This window comes from Scatophagus argus, chromosome 7 (assembly GCF_020382885.2).
Source record: "Scatophagus argus isolate fScaArg1 chromosome 7, fScaArg1.pri, whole genome shotgun sequence".
NCBI lineage: Eukaryota > Metazoa > Chordata > Actinopteri > Scatophagidae > Scatophagus > Scatophagus argus.
Window position 1 is genome coordinate 24,311,990 of NC_058499.1, and position 17,102 is coordinate 24,329,091.

Below are 17,102 nucleotides of genomic sequence, written 5' to 3' on the forward strand. Positions count from 1 at the left end.
AAAATGTGGAAACTGATGTCACACTCACCTCACTAAATGACGTCCAACTTCTTCGCGGGTTTTCAGTTGACAAATTCTTTACTTACTGCGCACAGAGAGGAGAAATAAAAACCGCACGAAGCTTTTTGTCTAACAAACAGTGAAAACTGAAGTTACTGCTGACATTTTTATCCCGTCTATCCTGACAGGCGCAACAGAGCGTAAACGCAAACCATCCTCGTAGCCACCTGGACTCTTCTCTCTGCTCAGCGCCACTGATGGACCGTGTTGAATCAAGCCAGCGGTGCTAGTTTAGGACCGGAAGTACTGTTGGCTTCATTCAAATGCAAAATAAAAGCGGCGCTCGTGCAAAGCGCTTCCGTTCGAAGAGTTAAATTCGTCTATCTGTATATCCACGTGTTGTTTTTGTATCAATGATTTGACAATGCATGCTGTGTGTGCCTATGGTGTGTTTGCTATGATGAGCATGCTCTAAATCAATGGTTAACAAATTGTGTCACTCCAAAACGATGTCCAACACGATAACATTTTGTTCCTGAAATATTCTTGGAATAAAATTTCAAAAGCAACTACCAAAAGTGGGCCAAGGAAGGAAAACTGGTGAACCAGCAACGGGGTCATAGGCAGCCAAAGATCACTGATACATGTGGGAAGTGAAGGGTGGCCAAGGTTGTCCAATCCAATAGAAGAGTTACTGTAGCTCAAATTGTGAAAAAATAAATGCTGATTGCAACAGAAATTTGTCATAACACGCAGTAATGCAGCCCCATACGCAGTTTGTTGAATAAGGTAAGGTATAGTCTCATATCAGTTGGGGTGCCCATGCTGACCCATGTCCACCATCAAAAGCACCTACAATGGCCTCCAAATTCTTCAGCTCTCAGTCCAATCAAGCATCTGCGAGATGTGCTGGAAAAACTAGTCTAATTCATGAAGGCCCCACAGGATTTAAAGAATCTGCCACTGGTGACTTCGTGCCAGATACCATCAGAGGTCTAGTGGAGTCCATGACTTGAAGGGTCAAGGCTGTTTTGGCAGCAAAAGGGGGACTTAGTCAATATTACATGAGTTTTCATAATGTTATAGCTGATCAGTGTACATGGTATTCTAAAATTTAATATGGAGAATGTGTTGTTCCTCTGGCACTCCCTTGTGGCTAATCCAGGTTTCACAACCCAAGTTGGTCCATCAATTCAACACATTGCAGTTACACTGCAAGAGATGAAAGATGTGTAAACACATTTAACGTCAGCAAAAGTAATAGTATTGATATCACAATGCAGACTACTTGAACTAGGTCAAAAGTGAAAGCAGCAGAATTACCCTTCTTAGTGTGATATTATATTAAATGATTATTACTGCTGATGGTTCACTGTTCATGTTAATGTTGACAGTTGGGTAGATGTATCCATAAGAATGGATGATAAACTCATCACATCTGTTGTGTGTAAACTCTTTTAACCTCTTAAGGCTAAATAACTAGTAACTGTGGCTGTTAAATGGGGAAGTGAGTTGTATAACATTAGGTACAGCCTATAAGAAGGAGAAAGTGGCAGCAAATGGACATACTCAAGTCAAGTAAAAAGTACTTCAGAACTGCACAGTAGGCTGCTTGGGTAAATGTTCTAAAAAGAAGCATTGCACATTACACTCATCATACCCTAACTGAATACACACATGAAAAATAAATATCAGTGAATCGTTGCCTAAAGACAATGAGGCTGACAATGTTAAAAGAGCCTGAGATTCAGGCATGAAACATCATTATATCTTAGTAGTGCATATCTGTGAATCTTATGTGCTGGAAAGAAGCAGAACGTGCACTACTAGTCTTTAACCACAAGAGAGTGCCAGAGGACCAGAATGAATGAGAGTCCTGTGTTTTCAGGCACAGCTGTCACTTCAGCCGCTCTTTTTGGCAGCAGTTAGAATAAAATAACAATGGGGTTAAAAACATACTTGAGCTTATACTGAACTGACATGTTAACTCAATAACTGGTGAAATATGGAATTATTCATATATCTCTTAGCTGAACGCTTAGTCGATTTTGAGATTGTGTTCATTAATATTCATCTCATCTCATCAGAGGAGATAGAGAGCCAAGAATAAGTGAACAATAAATGTAACACATCAAAATATTCTATGGGGAACTTTGATTGAATGCAATTTGTTTGTGCTCTGTTGACTTACTGTGTTTGAGATCACAGGAATAAAAGAATTAAAACAAAAGTTAAAGAAAGAAATAAATAAACATATTGGACAAAGTGTAAATAAAGGACAAAACTGAAGGTACTCTTTTATTCTCAGCTGAAATCTCAGTTCAAGTCAGAATGAATGTCAAATTAAAAGGCATTTTTCACGTGAGAATGTAAATAATACACAAAAAAATAGGAGAGGAAATAAGGTGCATTAATTTTTCATTATCAGCACAACAGGTAACGGTAGCATGTGCCGTTTCCCCTCTTCTGCCACAAAACATACACAATATATCTTGTTCAACTTAACTATTACACTCTTAAAGTTAAATGTAGACACTAATAATTGCATCAAAATAAATAAGTTTAAAACAAAAAAGTGATTTCTTTCCTTGATAACAACAGAAATAAATACGGAAACTCGATAGAGACCACAACCTAAAATGTGCTTAAAGGGAGACTTCACCCCAAAATCAAAAATATATATTTTCCTCTTAACTGGAGTGTTTTTTCCCCTATCTAGATTGTTTTGGAGTTTTGGAGAGATTGCATGTAAAAATGTCTACATTCTTTTTAATATAATAGAACTATATGGCACTTCAAACACATCTGAAAAACTCGATAGCAACCATGCAAAAGGAAATGTCTACTTATTGAGAGGCTCATGATACAGCAGGATGCAAACATTAATGGCATCCTCCATGGCTGAGCTGCAACATTAGCCAGCTTAGTTCGCTAGCCTTTCATCCATGAGTAAATGTATGCTTCCTTCAAATCTAGATGGATAAATAGCAGTACAGGTAAGAGGAAAATATGTATGACTGATTTTAAGGTAAACTGTCCCTTTAAGAGCAAAAACCAGAGCGAGGTTCTCCCTCAGCTCTTCCAGTACTGTGAGTTTGTGATTTGCTGTGTTTTCACTTATGTGGCCTCAAATATTGTAAACACATTACAGTGCAAAGTGAGTGTGTCAAAAGTTATATACATACAGCAATCATTTTCATTATCACCTTGGCCTCCAGGGTCACAGCAGATTTGTTGAGCAAAAACAGCAGTGACTGTATGTGCAAAGTGGACAGTAACAACACAGAAAAGCTGAGGATGATCCAAAACAATGAGCTTTGTGAGCTGTCCTTCAACCAGTTCACTGCTAACATCTCACAGCCTCCAGCTAGATGAATTATATTTGGAAACAGCTGCAAATTGAGACACGGGTTGTCTTCCTAAAAATAAGGAGATGTCTTAATTAAACACATTGCTATCTTGTTTTGTAAGTGGCTTACTTAATCAAATCCATTTCCATGTATATACAAGTCATCTGCTGGGCATTTTGTGTCACTACAGTATTGTATCAATGTAAAAAGTAATACAAAAGTTTGAGTTTAGTTTAGTTTACAGCTGACTTTTTTTTTTATCATTTCAGCTCTCTATAATATTCTTCTAATATCCCAAATGGGACTCTTTAGGTTTAGTGAATCTTAATTTGTACTAGTGATTATATTACCAATAATTTCCATAAGATTAATGCTTATTTTGGTCATTCTGAAAATTCCCACAGTTACTTATAATACCTGTCTGTCATCAGTATTGTTTTAATACTGTACTTTCTGTCCTTATCCAGCCATATTGTCTAGTTTGAACTGATCATAGCATAAAGAAACATATGAAACATAATAGGAAGAGGGCTGTCTGTGTGTCCTGTCCAGCGGCTGTCCAGACAACCAAGAGAAGATGTGTCAATCAAGTAGTGACACACCAGCTGCAGCACAACACCTCAGGACGATACATTCATATCACACCCACAGCAGGATCCCAGCCTGGACCGTCAAAACAGGGACACTGTCAGCTAATTATACCAGTTCACCATGGCGACACTGGAGGCCAAATAGTGCATAGTCATACATTTAAACAAGATCAAAAATAAATGTTTTCTTTCCTAAAAAATAAACCTTTAAGACACTCATGTACACTCATTATTACCTAAAGCAGCTCCAGACAAATCAAGACATTTCAGGGAAATACCAAAAGGGATGAAAACGTTTCTCACAGCCAGTGTCAAACAATTTTGATTAGGTGAATGAGAAATTCATCCTCCTGTCCTTTAGACTGAGACTTTGTGCTTCTCTGGGAGAGATCTGGTTTTTCCACAGCCTGAAATGCAAAACGGAGATACACTGATATATATGCAAAGTGACTCAGTATTCAACGTGCTACCAACAAATAGAGGTAGATAAGATAGATAAGTCACGGGTGCCTGTATGAGCCAAACTTTGCCTGGGAAACACAACAACATGCAGTTTACCTGATGAGCTGCAGAGCAGGACACGACTGTAAGCCTCTAACCAGGGCTTCTGCTCCAACAACAGTCAGACAGTTTGACTCCAGACTGGGAGAAAGAAACACAAACATACATACATACTGTGCTACAATGCAAGCAAATACAGGGCAAGTAAGACTGACTGCAGTAAAGACAAGACAGAAATTTGGTGAAACAAAATTCAGAAACAAAGTGCATTATAACACCTTAAAATTATGCACTCACGTTATTTTAAAGTGAAAGGTGTCTTAGTGCAGCTGTGACACTATTATATGATATCAGATGATATCATTTAACAGGATTTTACTGTAGGAGTTGGTTGAGGTGGAGCTCATTTTGAACTATTTTGTGTAGTACGTTTTTGGATTCATTTGCTGATTATATTTCTATATTATTGACTGTTCGTTTGGTTTGTAAAAATGCTGTCACAATTACAAAGGGCCCAAAGTGATACTCTAGCAATGTTTGTTTTGTTCAATCAGTTTGTTCAAATTATTAAAATCACTCAAAGGAAATTCATCAAAACCTCACATTTTCAAAAACTGTTGCAAACTGATTTGCTGTCAATCAAATGATAAATTAATTGACTAATCATTACATTTTTTTCAGTTCAGAGCACAACCTCATTTAGCCCCCCCTCCCTCCCGACACACAGACTCCATATTTCTATGACAACACAGGGGCCTACTGTTCTACTTTTAGAGAGATTATTATTATTACTATTATTATCATTGTTATTATTGTTGTTGTTGTTGTCATCGTTAAGGAAGTCTATAGTTGTGCACATAGTTGTGTGTGTGTGTATGAGTTCACAAACTTACTCTATTGTGGTTAACTTCTGACAGAGAGGCATAACTCGAGCCAACTCCACTGCAACTTTATCACCGCAACTATTCCATCCCAGACTACACAGAGAAAGACAGAAACAGCTCTACTTAACTTCTAAACCCAGAAGCTCATGTCAGGAAACTGCACATAGCACACTCACATTTACCAAGCAATAATATTGTAATGTAATAACGTAAACTTTTTGTAAACCTTTTCATCATGTTTACTGATAATGTTTTAGAATTCTTTTGATCTTACCCCACATCCTGTATGAGGGCACAGTGGGCCAGACTGGCAGCTACATCACACAGCTCTGAAGTTCCAACAGAGGTCAGACTGACAGAACCATACAGGAAACACAAATACATTAGTCATCATTAAATAATCATCAGTTAATCTAGTCATGCATCAGGGTTGTGACCAGCAAAACAAAAGGAGAAGTGTTAGAGCCTTACTTAATCTTGGTGAGGTTCTTCATGCACATTATTGCTTTGGACAGACTCACTGACCCTTTATTTCCAATTTGGTTTAATGAAATGCTAGAAAAAAAACAGACATAAAAAGTGTAAACCTCAGGAGGTCAATATCAATGTCAATAACATCAATACATGTGTGTGACTTACTCCAACACAGTGATGTGTGTCAGTGATGGTAGGACAAGAGCCATCCTGGCAGCAGTAAGATCACCCAGACTGTTACCAGACACACTAGAAAACAACACAAACAAGTGTTTTCATACAGTACTAACTGAAGCATGCTAAGGATTTTTCATTTATATTTTTTTGTCTTTGACTAATGTATATATAGTATAGTAATAAATAATACTAAATTGAAATAGACCATAAGTATTTATATGCGATAGTAAAGAAAAGAGAAAAGTCTATTAGATCAAAATAAAAATTAAAACAGGTTTTCTCCATGCATCTCACAGCAGAGTGCAACTGAATCAGATCATTGACTGATGAGTCTCAGTTCGAGGACATCAAAACTACGGGGGAAAAAAAACGGACTGGTTTCGCCTGTTATTTCGTTCTTAAGTGTAACCATGCTGCACAGCTGTGGTTAGCCTGTGCTTGTTGCAGAGCAGTAGAGGCGTGTTGTTTTCACACTTCAAACAGCCAAAATGAAGAGCTGAATTTGTCGCGTTTCCTCTAATTTATTACACCTTATGGATGCGGCACTTGTCTTTTTTTTGATTCTTTGGAACCTTAAGATATATCTGTGTTCTAGTACTGCTGCCAAACACTTGTCTCTTCACGTCACAGGTTTTTTTTGTTTTTTTTACCCTGAGTACATAAACTTTTGGCATGAATGCATGTGAGTGATGTCGACTGCATGAGTTGTCACAGGGCACGAGAGTTGCAGCCATGCTTTAAATTATAATCCTGATAATAATCCCCATTTTTACAAAATTGCTGATAAAATATTGGCCTGTTTTCACTATCGCAGACAAATCAGTCAGTATTCAGTCATCATTTTACATTTCTGACAAAGTGATTTTCAAAAACTGCAGTTACGGAATGAGCCAAAATGTCAACATGTCCTTACTGAAGCTCTTCCAGGGAAATACAGCTCTTCAAAGTTTCCACCAGTTTGTCTCCTGATTGGTCACTGATAAGGTTCGTAGAAAGGCTGGAAAACAGAGACACACATACACACACACACATGCACACACACACACACACAGTACTAAATGTAAAATAAGTTGTTTGTTTTGTTGCAGGCAGCATGCATAGCTGTCTGGAACACTGCATGTTTAAAAAAGTCAGAATTATTCAAATTCATTAAGTTCCATGAAGAAAATTGCAGCTATAAGACACTGTGCAAAATCTGCAATACAGCATGTAAGAATGAATAATTACAATAAATTATTAGCGAGACAGCCTTCATTAGTCACCCAATGAAGGCTAAAATACTTGGTGGCTGTCGGGCCCACACTCAGAGGGGAAGAACCTGCTGCGAAAGGAAGCAGCTGGTGCCCATAAAGAAGGTGTTCACAGTATAATGAAATGACTGGTATGTTTAGAGTGATTCTTACTTCACATAACTGTGACCAAGCTGGGCACAAGCACAGTTTAACTGTAATCTTGAGTTTAGTCAAGAAGGACAAAACATGGGATATTTTATCAGTTAAAATGTTTAGAGGGTAGGCAATTGATTGTTTATATTAAGTAATACACTACCTTTAACACAAATGTTTCTTGGAGATGCTTCAATAGTTTATACCAGACACAGAGGAAAGCATACCAAGGATCTCATTTGGGTAAATAAAAGCCAAACGAAAATACAATACTGACAGCATGGGTTTCTAAACATATTTGAAACATGACACATTAACGAGAACCTGTCAATAAAAGACCACAGAGTACTGGAAGTGCCTACTGTAGACTTCAGCTACATTTCCGGCCTACCTGATCTTTCTGAGCCCCGTCCACACAGGAAGGACTCTAGTCAGCTGCTCTATTCCTTCATCAGCCATCATCCAGCTGTCCAACCTGAAACAATATGAGAAAGAACACATCCTATATGACAAACTCTTTCACGGCATACTAAAATGTGGTTAATCATGCTTAATTTATGTGTGAAAAACTCACTCTATTTCTTCCATTCTTGTGAGTCCCTCTATAGCAGCAAGGAGATCTAACACACCGTTTGCTCCCGATTGATCCACTACTGAAATCTTGTTTAGTCTGGAACACAATCATCCACATGGCACAAACACAGGGTCAAATGTTCTGTTCAACCAAGCAATCAGATGTTCTGTAGAACTGAGTCTGGGAGTGAATACTCATTAAGTGACTGTGATAAAAAATAGTGTTAATAAAAACATCTCGTGAGGAAGATTTATACCAACGTAAACATGATACATATTTAAATTCTGTATGAACAGCATTGACATTTGCGTTCTAAGTTCTGACACTCCATCAGTAAGCAACACTTTACAGCTTAACACTATGATAGAACAGAGGAGGCAGTAGAGGGGGACATTTATGATGAGCTTCATATGGAGCTGATGACATGCTGGTATGATGAGCTGCAGCAACGGTGGCCGTAATGTGAGCGATGAAGCAGCAGTTTTGGCATAAGTAGTGTAAGCAAATACATGATATCTTAAATAGACCAGCTTACTAGAGAGGTGCTGGATATGGACGCAAGCAGAGAGTGTCAGTGCCACTGTCGCAGTCGATGTAAAGACAAGTTTCTGAAATAGCTTCACAGGCTTATCCCCACATTAAATAAATACTTAGGACTACATAATGAGTAGCTATAAACAGGACACATTATACATTGAACTTGATCAGCCTTCAGAATGACGTGGAAAAAAATAAAAAAGAATATCTCCAAAAGTGAAATGTGGAAGACTACTTTCATAAACAGGCTCAAGTGCGTTCAGCGCATCAAGAATGAAAATCTGCAGAGCTTAGTGGAATGTTTTGATTGCTTGTAAGGTGAATATTCAAAAATATTTTGTGTGTGCTTGTTTTTAAAGCAAAAACAAGCACACGCAAAACATTACAAACTACCAAAATCTAAATCAAGCAGTCTGAAATAAACATTTAGTTTCAATTTGAGCTTTTATTTCATTAGCAGCAACCACAAGCAAAGCATAAACACTTGTTGGAAAAGTCAGTTGGCCTAAAATATAGGACGCACTGAGGCAAATGTATGCACACAAATCAAGAGTGTGACTCAGTCAGTTATCTGTCTGAACGAATGGTGAATTCATTTGCTCGATCCTTCACAGATGATGTGGTGACAAATGGCACTTCCTCAGTTCCCCAGCAGTAAATCTCATTTTTGACATACTATCACATCGTACCAACACACATGCACGAGTGGGTGGAGATTCGTTGACATTCTGAGTGTAAAATCTGCAGAGAAACTGCAGAGATGTTGCCGCAATAATTTATGAGCCTTGTTGTAACTTACACCAGTAACACTTATAAGGAGCTCGTACATCAGATTGTTTTGATCCTGCCATAGTAAACCAGACAGCGTTTCTTACTTGAGACTGCGTATTGAGTTGATATTCCTTAGTGACTGTGCCAGACAAATCCTGCTCTCCTCATTCAACTGCAAATAATCCAGACTTTGTGTGCAAAAAGAATCACAAACGAACACACAGAGAGACATAGAAGTTCGAGACATTGTATAAATCAGTCTGTATGTATTCATTTGTGCACACATGTTCATTCATATGCATACATATATGCCTTACCAAAGGCCTTCCAGACTGGTACACTCTCCCAGTGCTTTGATGAGGTTCAGCCCACCAGTCACTGACCAGACACAATGAGACAAGCTAGACAGGACAGATGGTCACAGATTATGTGAGATGGACTTCCTGAATCATTTAAACTTCCTTAATTCACTGCACCTCCACTTACTTGACTAATCGCAGACGGGGCAGCAAACTGGTCAAGATCTGAGCTGCAGTGTCAGCAATCACATGACCTGACAGACTAGGAGAGACAAAAATGAAGAAAACACTTCAATTCATTAACACAAAAATGATGTTCACTCTACCCAGTGAAATGTAAACCAAGATATGCAGAGTTAGCCATTTTTATGCATGGCAACTTACAAAACAGAGCCATGGAGCACTGGAATTATCTGAAGCATAACTGGAAAGCTGACAATGAGTCTGTACAATCAGTCTTTGATACGCTGTCTGTATTAAAAAGTACAACTTGAAGCACTAAGCAATCTCCATTAATGCACAGACACACACACACACCTGCACACAAAAAATCAGTGAGAGATAAAGAGTACTCCCAGATGAGAGGAAATGAAGTTAAAATGATCCAGACAAGTCATGAAATGAGCGTGTGTTGCTCACTTTAAGCACTGAATGGACGGAACCTGCAGCAAGGCCTCGGCGAGATTCTCCATCACACAAGGCACCTTGGAAGCAACACTGCAAAAGATCCAAGTAGGTGTTTGTCATGACAGAACCTTAAAACCAGCATTACTAAAAGTGTCTAATATGAGGGAAAAATCTCACCTGAGAGAAGTGAGATTTGGCAGCGAATGCAGAACAGAACAGAGAAACTCAGCGCCGCCTTGATCAAGTCTAGTGTGGGAGAAACTGTGAATCATGACAACAAACATGATTTAACAGAGCTTCATTTCATCTAGCTTTCACAGATACATCTCCCCTGTACAGTGACTTCTGGTTACTGCATGTATACACAAAACAGAGGATACTAACTCCAGCTCTGTCAGTAAAGGACACTTCTTGATGATGCTCTTCATTGATGCAAGCTGGTTCCCCTCTACTGCACAGTGCACAAGGCTGGAGGAGAGGAGACATTCCCAAAAATATTTTAATGAATGAATTCATATGTCTTTAAAACAATTAAATCGATTAAGTCTTGTATTTGCACCCAAGTGAGAAGAGTCAAACGACAGCTGTTCAGGAACTGACACCCGAATTCCTCACCCCTCCACCTTCAACACCTCCCGCAAGAGTTTTCCACCTACTCTGCTTCAACTGTGTTGTGATTGGCTAGTAATTGTTGCCTCAACACATGTCTATATTTGGATGCGGGCTGTGAGAACAAGCTCTGTCTGAGTATAGCTGTTAGCAGTTGGGGAAGGTCTATGGGTGGAGTTGTGGTGGATGAGTTAGTCTGAAACAGGAGTCCTGATTTCATATCTTGTCTGAAGTCAAAATCTGGTTTACTCATAATTATTATAGTTTAGTCAGGTTTGGGCAACAAAATGACTCGGTTAAGTTACCACAGGTGTAACATTGGGTATTTCTACCATGGTTGAAAACAGCATCTTAAATGGTGCAACATCTGCTTAATTTAATTTCATGAGAAAGAAGGATCATGACTGAACAATGCTGTGATGTTGGCTAGCATTATGGGTATTTTCTCAAAGCAAGCTACTGTGATGTTGATATTATACCAGCAGAACAGTGGTACTGTGATAAATTTAGGCTACACTATGCAGATTAGTTTTGCAATGCTTTGGATAATGCCTTTAAAAGAAAGTGTACCCAATTTTCTTTGTGGCCATGGATGGAGTCAGATCTGCAGAGTCACAACTGAAAACACAAACACACATGAGTGTTTAATATCTACAGTATATTCATTTGTAATAAAAAAAAAAAAACGCTGCTTTGAATAATGATTTGTCTAATATAGTACAAAATAGACTATAATCCAAACTAGCTGTGATGTTACAAAATCATGCTCATACTGTACAAATGAATGTGAAATCAGCCCTCATTCTGCACAATGAAGCTTCCAAGAGAAGAAACAACAAGCACAAAAACATGCCGCAATTTCCGGACTATTGAGCGCACCTGAATATAAGCTGCACCCACTAAATTTAAAAAAAAGAAAAACAACTTGTACATATATAGGCCACAACTGTCTATAAGCCGCAGGTGTCCACGTTATCAGTCTCTCTTTCGCTGTCGCTCTCAATGTCACTTTCGTCTCGAGGTAAAATCCATAAATTAGCCACATCATTGTTTAAGCCACAGGGTTCAACGTGTGCGAAAAAAGTAGCGGCTTATAGTCCGGAAATTACAGTACATATTTTCAAGTGGATTTAAATATGCAGCCTCTGTGTTTTACCTGACTGGAGTGAGTTCAGTGGACTTCATCAAAGACAGGTGCAGCGTGGTTTGGTAAACCCTGCAAAGCAAAGACGTGACACTGTTACACATATGGTTTCTACAACAAGTTTAAATATGTCTGAATATGTCTCACTGCAAAGAGTGTATAGGCTTCCAATGTGTTCATTTCTCACTTGATAGCGTGTATGTTGCTGTTGAGGTCCAGACATCGACACACCAAATTAACAGCTTCCTCAGAATTGATCCAACACTCCTCCACACTGACAGAGAAGACAGAGAGTAATACAGTTCAGCATTTCAACAATGTAATTCAGCAGATGGACACCAGGCCCTTCAGCTATTTGGACAGCAACAGAGAGATGTGTGGAGTCATGACAAAAATGGTGCTGAAGAACACATCTGACGACGACACAGGAGTGGTTGTATTCTCATCTATTCCTTCTCACCTGACACTGAATTCTCGTTCACTGCTGTTCAGCAATTTCAAAAAGTCTTCAATCCAATCTGACTGCACAAAATTGTTCTTCATTCTGTGGAGCAATCACAAACTAATCAATACTGACTTTCAGATGACATCAGATGGCATGATTAGTCAGGTCTTCAGTACAGTACATGTCTGTTTAATAAAGTTCTGTACTGACATAAAATTTGTCAAGAAAAACATTGATAATACACGAAGAACAAGAACAGCGTGCTGAAGCATAAATAAAAGTGCCTGCAGACAGCTGCTAACCTAAGAAGAAATACACAAAAACTATAGCTCTGTTTAAATCTTTTTGAGTGGCTTTCATAAAACAAAGAATTTCATTTTTCGCACAATGTTCTGCATACAACTAGTCAACCGAAATTTAACTATGAAAGTCACGAAAACGGTAATTATGGTGTTGAGATATATACAGCATCAGCACCCACAATAAATGCTGTTTTTATTTAAAACAACCACTGTACTGAATTCCTATAGCAAACAAACTGCAGTTGTTAAGAATTTGTTTTTATGAAAAGTGCTATGGTATAAAATATCTGAAGATGAAGGTGAACTTACTCCAGTTTGGTCAGGCTGGGACAGACAGACACAATCTCTGCTAATCTGACCATATGGGCACGTTCCAAACTACTATCTCTGATGCTGCCGAAGATGCAGAAAAGATGGAAAAGGGGAGAAAAAACAAACAATAACTCGACATATGAGCATTTTGCAAAGGTATATTCTTCCTAACCAGTCAATGCAATGTGTACTGCAATATTTAAATGACCTTTCAGACAACAAACAATGCTAAAAAGCCAACAGTGGTCTCGCACTGGACTCTACACTTTAGGAGGCACAGTGGTAACAGGTGACTTCCGTTTTTGTAATTCTGGATTCTTTTTCCTACCTCAGAGTTTTTTCACAGCCTTCATGTTGTGTAAACCAGATGAGACATCTTTCCTCTGCTCCCAAGCTACCAGCAGAAAATGACAGACAGGGACAAATATTCCATTACTTTGTACAGTTTTTCATGCTTTCAATAAATCATTTCTTCTTGTGGTCTTTTGTTCACTCATTTCCACAAGACTCACCCGACTTCCACACCAGAGACGTTTTCACAGGTACACAGAGTGCTGGCTACATCCAACAGGCCCTCTATGGTCAGGCTATTTTTGCTTAAACTGTGGATGGAGACAGAATAAAGACAACAGAGTAAAAAGGAGCAAAATCCCTTCATCTGAACACAGGGTCTAAGGAGGTCAAAGGATGTGTTTTTTTCTAATTTTTGATTTGGATTTTAAGGATATATAAATAAAACTGATTTGACTTGACTTTGTTGTTCTTGTTATGCTGGATGTCTGTTAGTGTATAAGTTCATTGAGAAGAAAGAAACACAAAAATGATATCTGCTTTCACATGCTTTTCCAATGAAGTTGATTCTGATAGAGCACAAAGTTGTAGCTGCATGATAGCAGATGATGCTTCAAATATTACAAAGAAGCTACAAATTCTAAAATGTCGAGGCTTCACAGACATCTTCAGCCTCGCAGTACAGAAGATCTATAGGATCAGATTCATATATTTTTCTCTACATGAAGTATTACATTATTTTGGATTATTGTGTAGTGAGATCAACTGAATTTCCCTTCTTTTCTACTTTTTACAAGATCTTCACTAAGAAGTTGTTTACTGTTTGATTTGTCCAATACAGCTTGTACAAGAATGCAGAATTGAAAGTTCTTAATATTGGTATTTCAAAACAGGTATCTTACTTGACATAGCTGGTGATTTTAAGCTCTCGTAGAGAATTCAAAAAGCGCTTCACTCCTTTATCTTCCAGCTGGTTACTTGACAAACTGCGGTCAAAAGAAAGAATGACTCAGCGTCTGCGTCAACAGTATGTAAGTAAGCACTGCTGTGTATGTACAGTGCATGGGTGGGTGCTAATGTATTAGTAGCACTGTGATTTGAGTGTGGCACATACTCCAGGTCAGATAGGTGGGGACCCTGCTGCAGGATTTCAAGCAGTCTCTCCAAGTCATCACCATTCAAGCTCAAATGGGTTAACCTGTGTGCACACAGTTAGACATTCAGACAGTTAGAAAGTCTTAGTCAGCCTTCTTTTTTCCTGAAAAAGTAATTCCCCTAACATACAGCTGGTCTGTACACATTCTATTGTGTGTTTTATTCTGGTATCTAGTAGTGCAGGGTGGCACAGTTAGCACTGCCGCCTCACAGTCTGAGTCCAGGTCTGGGCCATTCCAGGTCTGGGCCCTTCTGTGCAGAGTTTACATGTTATCCATACATGGCAAATGGGACCCTTTAAGGAGTACATGAATGCAGGGTAACAATTTCCTGTTATTTCACATCCTGTCCTTCTAAGTTTCCAGCCTTCTTGTTCATCCACACCTGTGTCCCACTACTCCCCTGCCCATGAACATGCCAGTAACCAAGCATTGATTTCCCTGCTATTTTGCCAGATTATCTTTGTTCTTCCTTGTGTGTTCATTGCTTTCCAGCATTTCATAGTGTCAGTTCTCAGGGGGTTTGACCACAAATGCCTTAATATTAGTTTAGGCCCTGGAGCTATGGACTTTTTGGAACTACAACTAACAGCACCCTAAGATAGGACTATAGGGGTCTGAGGTGTCTCCTTCTATGCTTCCCCTTTAGTTTGTCAGCAAAGTGAACTCTCTGCAAAATGAACAATAAAATATACATCAACTGTTGCTTTCATCTGGATTAAACAGTTGTACAAAATGTGCAAAGTGTATGTCAATGGTAAAAGCAAACTAGACATAATTAAACATCATAGGTTGGGTATAGGCTCTAGATAAAAACAAATGATATCTTTTGCCATTATCCTTATGACTCTGCATTGTTTCACCAGCTCTGTAACCTAGATTATAACAAATCCAGTCTTTTTAATATATTTAAAGCGGATGGTAATCAGCGTTTGGTTTTTATCATCTTTCTTGCTGCCGTAGTTCAGGCATGCAGCCCTCTCTGTCCTCCACAGCAGCAGAGAGGTCTCATATTTCCTCATGATCTCTTCCGACATGATGCTACAGCTACGAATGTCTTGTGAGGCCACTGGAAGCCCTGACGTAAGCCCCGGTAAGCCTGTCTATTAAGATGCCCTTGATTTTGCCTGCTTCCTTCCTGGACTTGTTTGTTGTGTTCGAACTGACATTCTGTGTATGACAAAATGTTCCCCTCAGTAAAATCTTTTTACTTTTCCTCCTGTCTTTTGTGGTTCTCGCCATCTGTTTCTCTGTGTTACTAAACAATGAACAGCAGAACAGAAACATCATGGTAAGATAATCAGTCACTGAGAACAGTCACTCTTTCTCTGTGACTGATCATGAAGTGCTACTTATATGCCAAAAAATTGTTTTATTTGTTTTTGTTTTTTTGAAGTGACTGTCAAATTAGCAGGATATATTTTTCTGTCAAACAATAAAATAAAAACACAGGAGGAGAAAGTTCTCCTGTTTGCTGTTATCATAGTGAACCACAAACACTGACAGTCAGACAGAAAGCGAAACTAGAAGAAGCCAGATTTATAATGTCTGAGTAAATATATATAACCTTTGCAAAACAATATAAACTGGCCAGTCTATAAAATAAAGCGGCACCATATTTTCTTTTAGCTTTACTAATGGGTGAAAAAAAAGCAAAAAACTTGCTAATCACAGACCTGCAGCTGGTGTGTTTTGTTTTCACACTGTCAAAATGGATGAAGGATTCAGTATGTGGTCTGAAAAAGAATTCAAAGCAGTATTAGGCAAAAACACAGAAGAACGTACAGCATTATTGCTGTGACATTTATTAAATTATCTCCTGTCGGTAGCCACTACAGAGCAGAGGGCCCAGATACAGAGAGAAAGCGAATGTTAAGCAGATGTTGTTGCCTTGACAGATGCAACACGGGAAAGTACCTGAGTTCCACTGACGTCACTCTCTGACTGACAGTCAAGCACTTGAACAACATCAGTGCTTCAGCTGTTGACGAGATGCTGTGGCTGACACTGAGGAACAAGAGGGTAGGGATGATTCTAATGACAAGGTAATCAAAGGAGGTGAAGCTGCAGGCTACAAGTCAGCTAACTGTGGGAACTCTGAAGAGACCCCAAAACCCACCCATGGGACACATGCAAGTACGTGTGAAAGGGTGGAGAGAGAAAAAAAGTACTAGGACAATCACTGATCCTGCTTTAGCAAATCGAAGCAAAGGATTTTCAATTTTGAATTAAAATTGTGACACCCCTAATGTGTGCATGTCTTACTTGAGACTCTTTAGCGACGTCATCTTCGGCAGAACCTTCAGCAGATTCTCAATAGCCTCGCCTGTCACTGAGTTGTGAGACAAACTGACACAAAGTAAAGATATCTTTAATGTACTCGTTCGGTCATGATGACGAAAAGTGTGAATATACAATAAGAAAACTTACTCTAACTCCAAATGGGAGGGACACTGGACCAATTTTCTACACAGTGTGGTTACATTAGATGGAAGGAGGCTGCTGTTGTTTATCCTTCAGCATAAAAGAGAATCATTTTGTATTTTAATCTCAAAGTAATGATGTGTGGGGAAACGTCAAACTCTCTCTCAGCTCACTGTACCTGAATATCTTCAGCTGCTGTTTGGCATGGCTAAAAACAAAACAAAACAAAACAAAAAACAGAGGACAGAATGA

The 17,102-nt window shown here is 38.8% G+C and overlaps 2 protein-coding genes across 10 annotated transcripts in view; both read right to left on the reverse strand.

Moving 5' to 3' along the window:
• cpne2 (copine II) overlaps nucleotides 1–317 on the reverse strand; it is a 48,971-nt gene extending 48,654 nt beyond the window's left edge. Inside the window, exon 1 of one of the 3 annotated variants that reach the window (XM_046393975.1) lies at nucleotides 29–317. The gene's annotated coding sequence lies outside the window, so the exon portion shown is untranslated. The remainder of the gene's footprint in view (nucleotides 1–28) is intronic. The other 2 variants (XM_046393973.1, XM_046393974.1) reach the window with 2 other exon arrangements.
• A 1,968-nt stretch (nucleotides 318–2,285) lies between these two features.
• The window catches only part of nlrc5 (NLR family, CARD domain containing 5), a 33,359-nt gene continuing 18,542 nt past the window's right edge, over nucleotides 2,286–17,102 (reverse strand). For 3 of the 7 annotated variants that reach the window (XM_046393929.1, XM_046393928.1, XM_046393927.1), the window contains exons 28-56: nucleotides 17,029–17,058; nucleotides 16,857–16,940; nucleotides 16,692–16,775; nucleotides 16,344–16,433; nucleotides 16,103–16,162; nucleotides 14,387–14,470; nucleotides 14,175–14,258; nucleotides 13,494–13,583; nucleotides 13,310–13,375; nucleotides 12,979–13,062; nucleotides 12,383–12,466; nucleotides 12,110–12,196; nucleotides 11,935–11,994; nucleotides 11,349–11,396; nucleotides 10,554–10,637; nucleotides 10,347–10,430; nucleotides 10,182–10,259; nucleotides 9,730–9,804; nucleotides 9,561–9,644; nucleotides 9,348–9,431; nucleotides 7,936–8,031; nucleotides 7,753–7,836; nucleotides 6,890–6,973; nucleotides 5,965–6,048; nucleotides 5,797–5,880; nucleotides 5,600–5,677; nucleotides 5,335–5,418; nucleotides 4,499–4,582; nucleotides 2,286–4,347 (exon numbers count right to left, since the gene is read on the reverse strand). In XM_046393929.1, the coding sequence (XP_046249885.1) occupies nucleotides 4,266–4,347; nucleotides 4,499–4,582; nucleotides 5,335–5,418; nucleotides 5,600–5,677; nucleotides 5,797–5,880; nucleotides 5,965–6,048; nucleotides 6,890–6,973; nucleotides 7,753–7,836; nucleotides 7,936–8,031; nucleotides 9,348–9,431; nucleotides 9,561–9,644; nucleotides 9,730–9,804; nucleotides 10,182–10,259; nucleotides 10,347–10,430; nucleotides 10,554–10,637; nucleotides 11,349–11,396; nucleotides 11,935–11,994; nucleotides 12,110–12,196; nucleotides 12,383–12,466; nucleotides 12,979–13,062; nucleotides 13,310–13,375; nucleotides 13,494–13,583; nucleotides 14,175–14,258; nucleotides 14,387–14,470; nucleotides 16,103–16,162; nucleotides 16,344–16,433; nucleotides 16,692–16,775; nucleotides 16,857–16,940; nucleotides 17,029–17,058 (2,284 nt within the window). In that variant the 3' untranslated portion in view covers nucleotides 2,286–4,265. Of the gene's footprint in view, nucleotides 4,348–4,498; nucleotides 4,583–5,334; nucleotides 5,419–5,599; nucleotides 5,678–5,796; nucleotides 5,881–5,964; nucleotides 6,049–6,889; nucleotides 6,974–7,752; nucleotides 7,837–7,935; nucleotides 8,032–9,347; nucleotides 9,432–9,560; nucleotides 9,645–9,729; nucleotides 9,805–10,181; nucleotides 10,260–10,346; nucleotides 10,431–10,553; nucleotides 10,638–11,348; nucleotides 11,397–11,934; nucleotides 11,995–12,109; nucleotides 12,197–12,382; nucleotides 12,467–12,978; nucleotides 13,063–13,309; nucleotides 13,376–13,493; nucleotides 13,584–14,174; nucleotides 14,259–14,386; nucleotides 14,471–16,102; nucleotides 16,163–16,343; nucleotides 16,434–16,691; nucleotides 16,776–16,856; nucleotides 16,941–17,028; nucleotides 17,059–17,102 lie in introns of those variants that run through there. The other 4 variants (XM_046393930.1, XM_046393931.1, XM_046393932.1 and 1 more) reach the window with 4 other exon arrangements.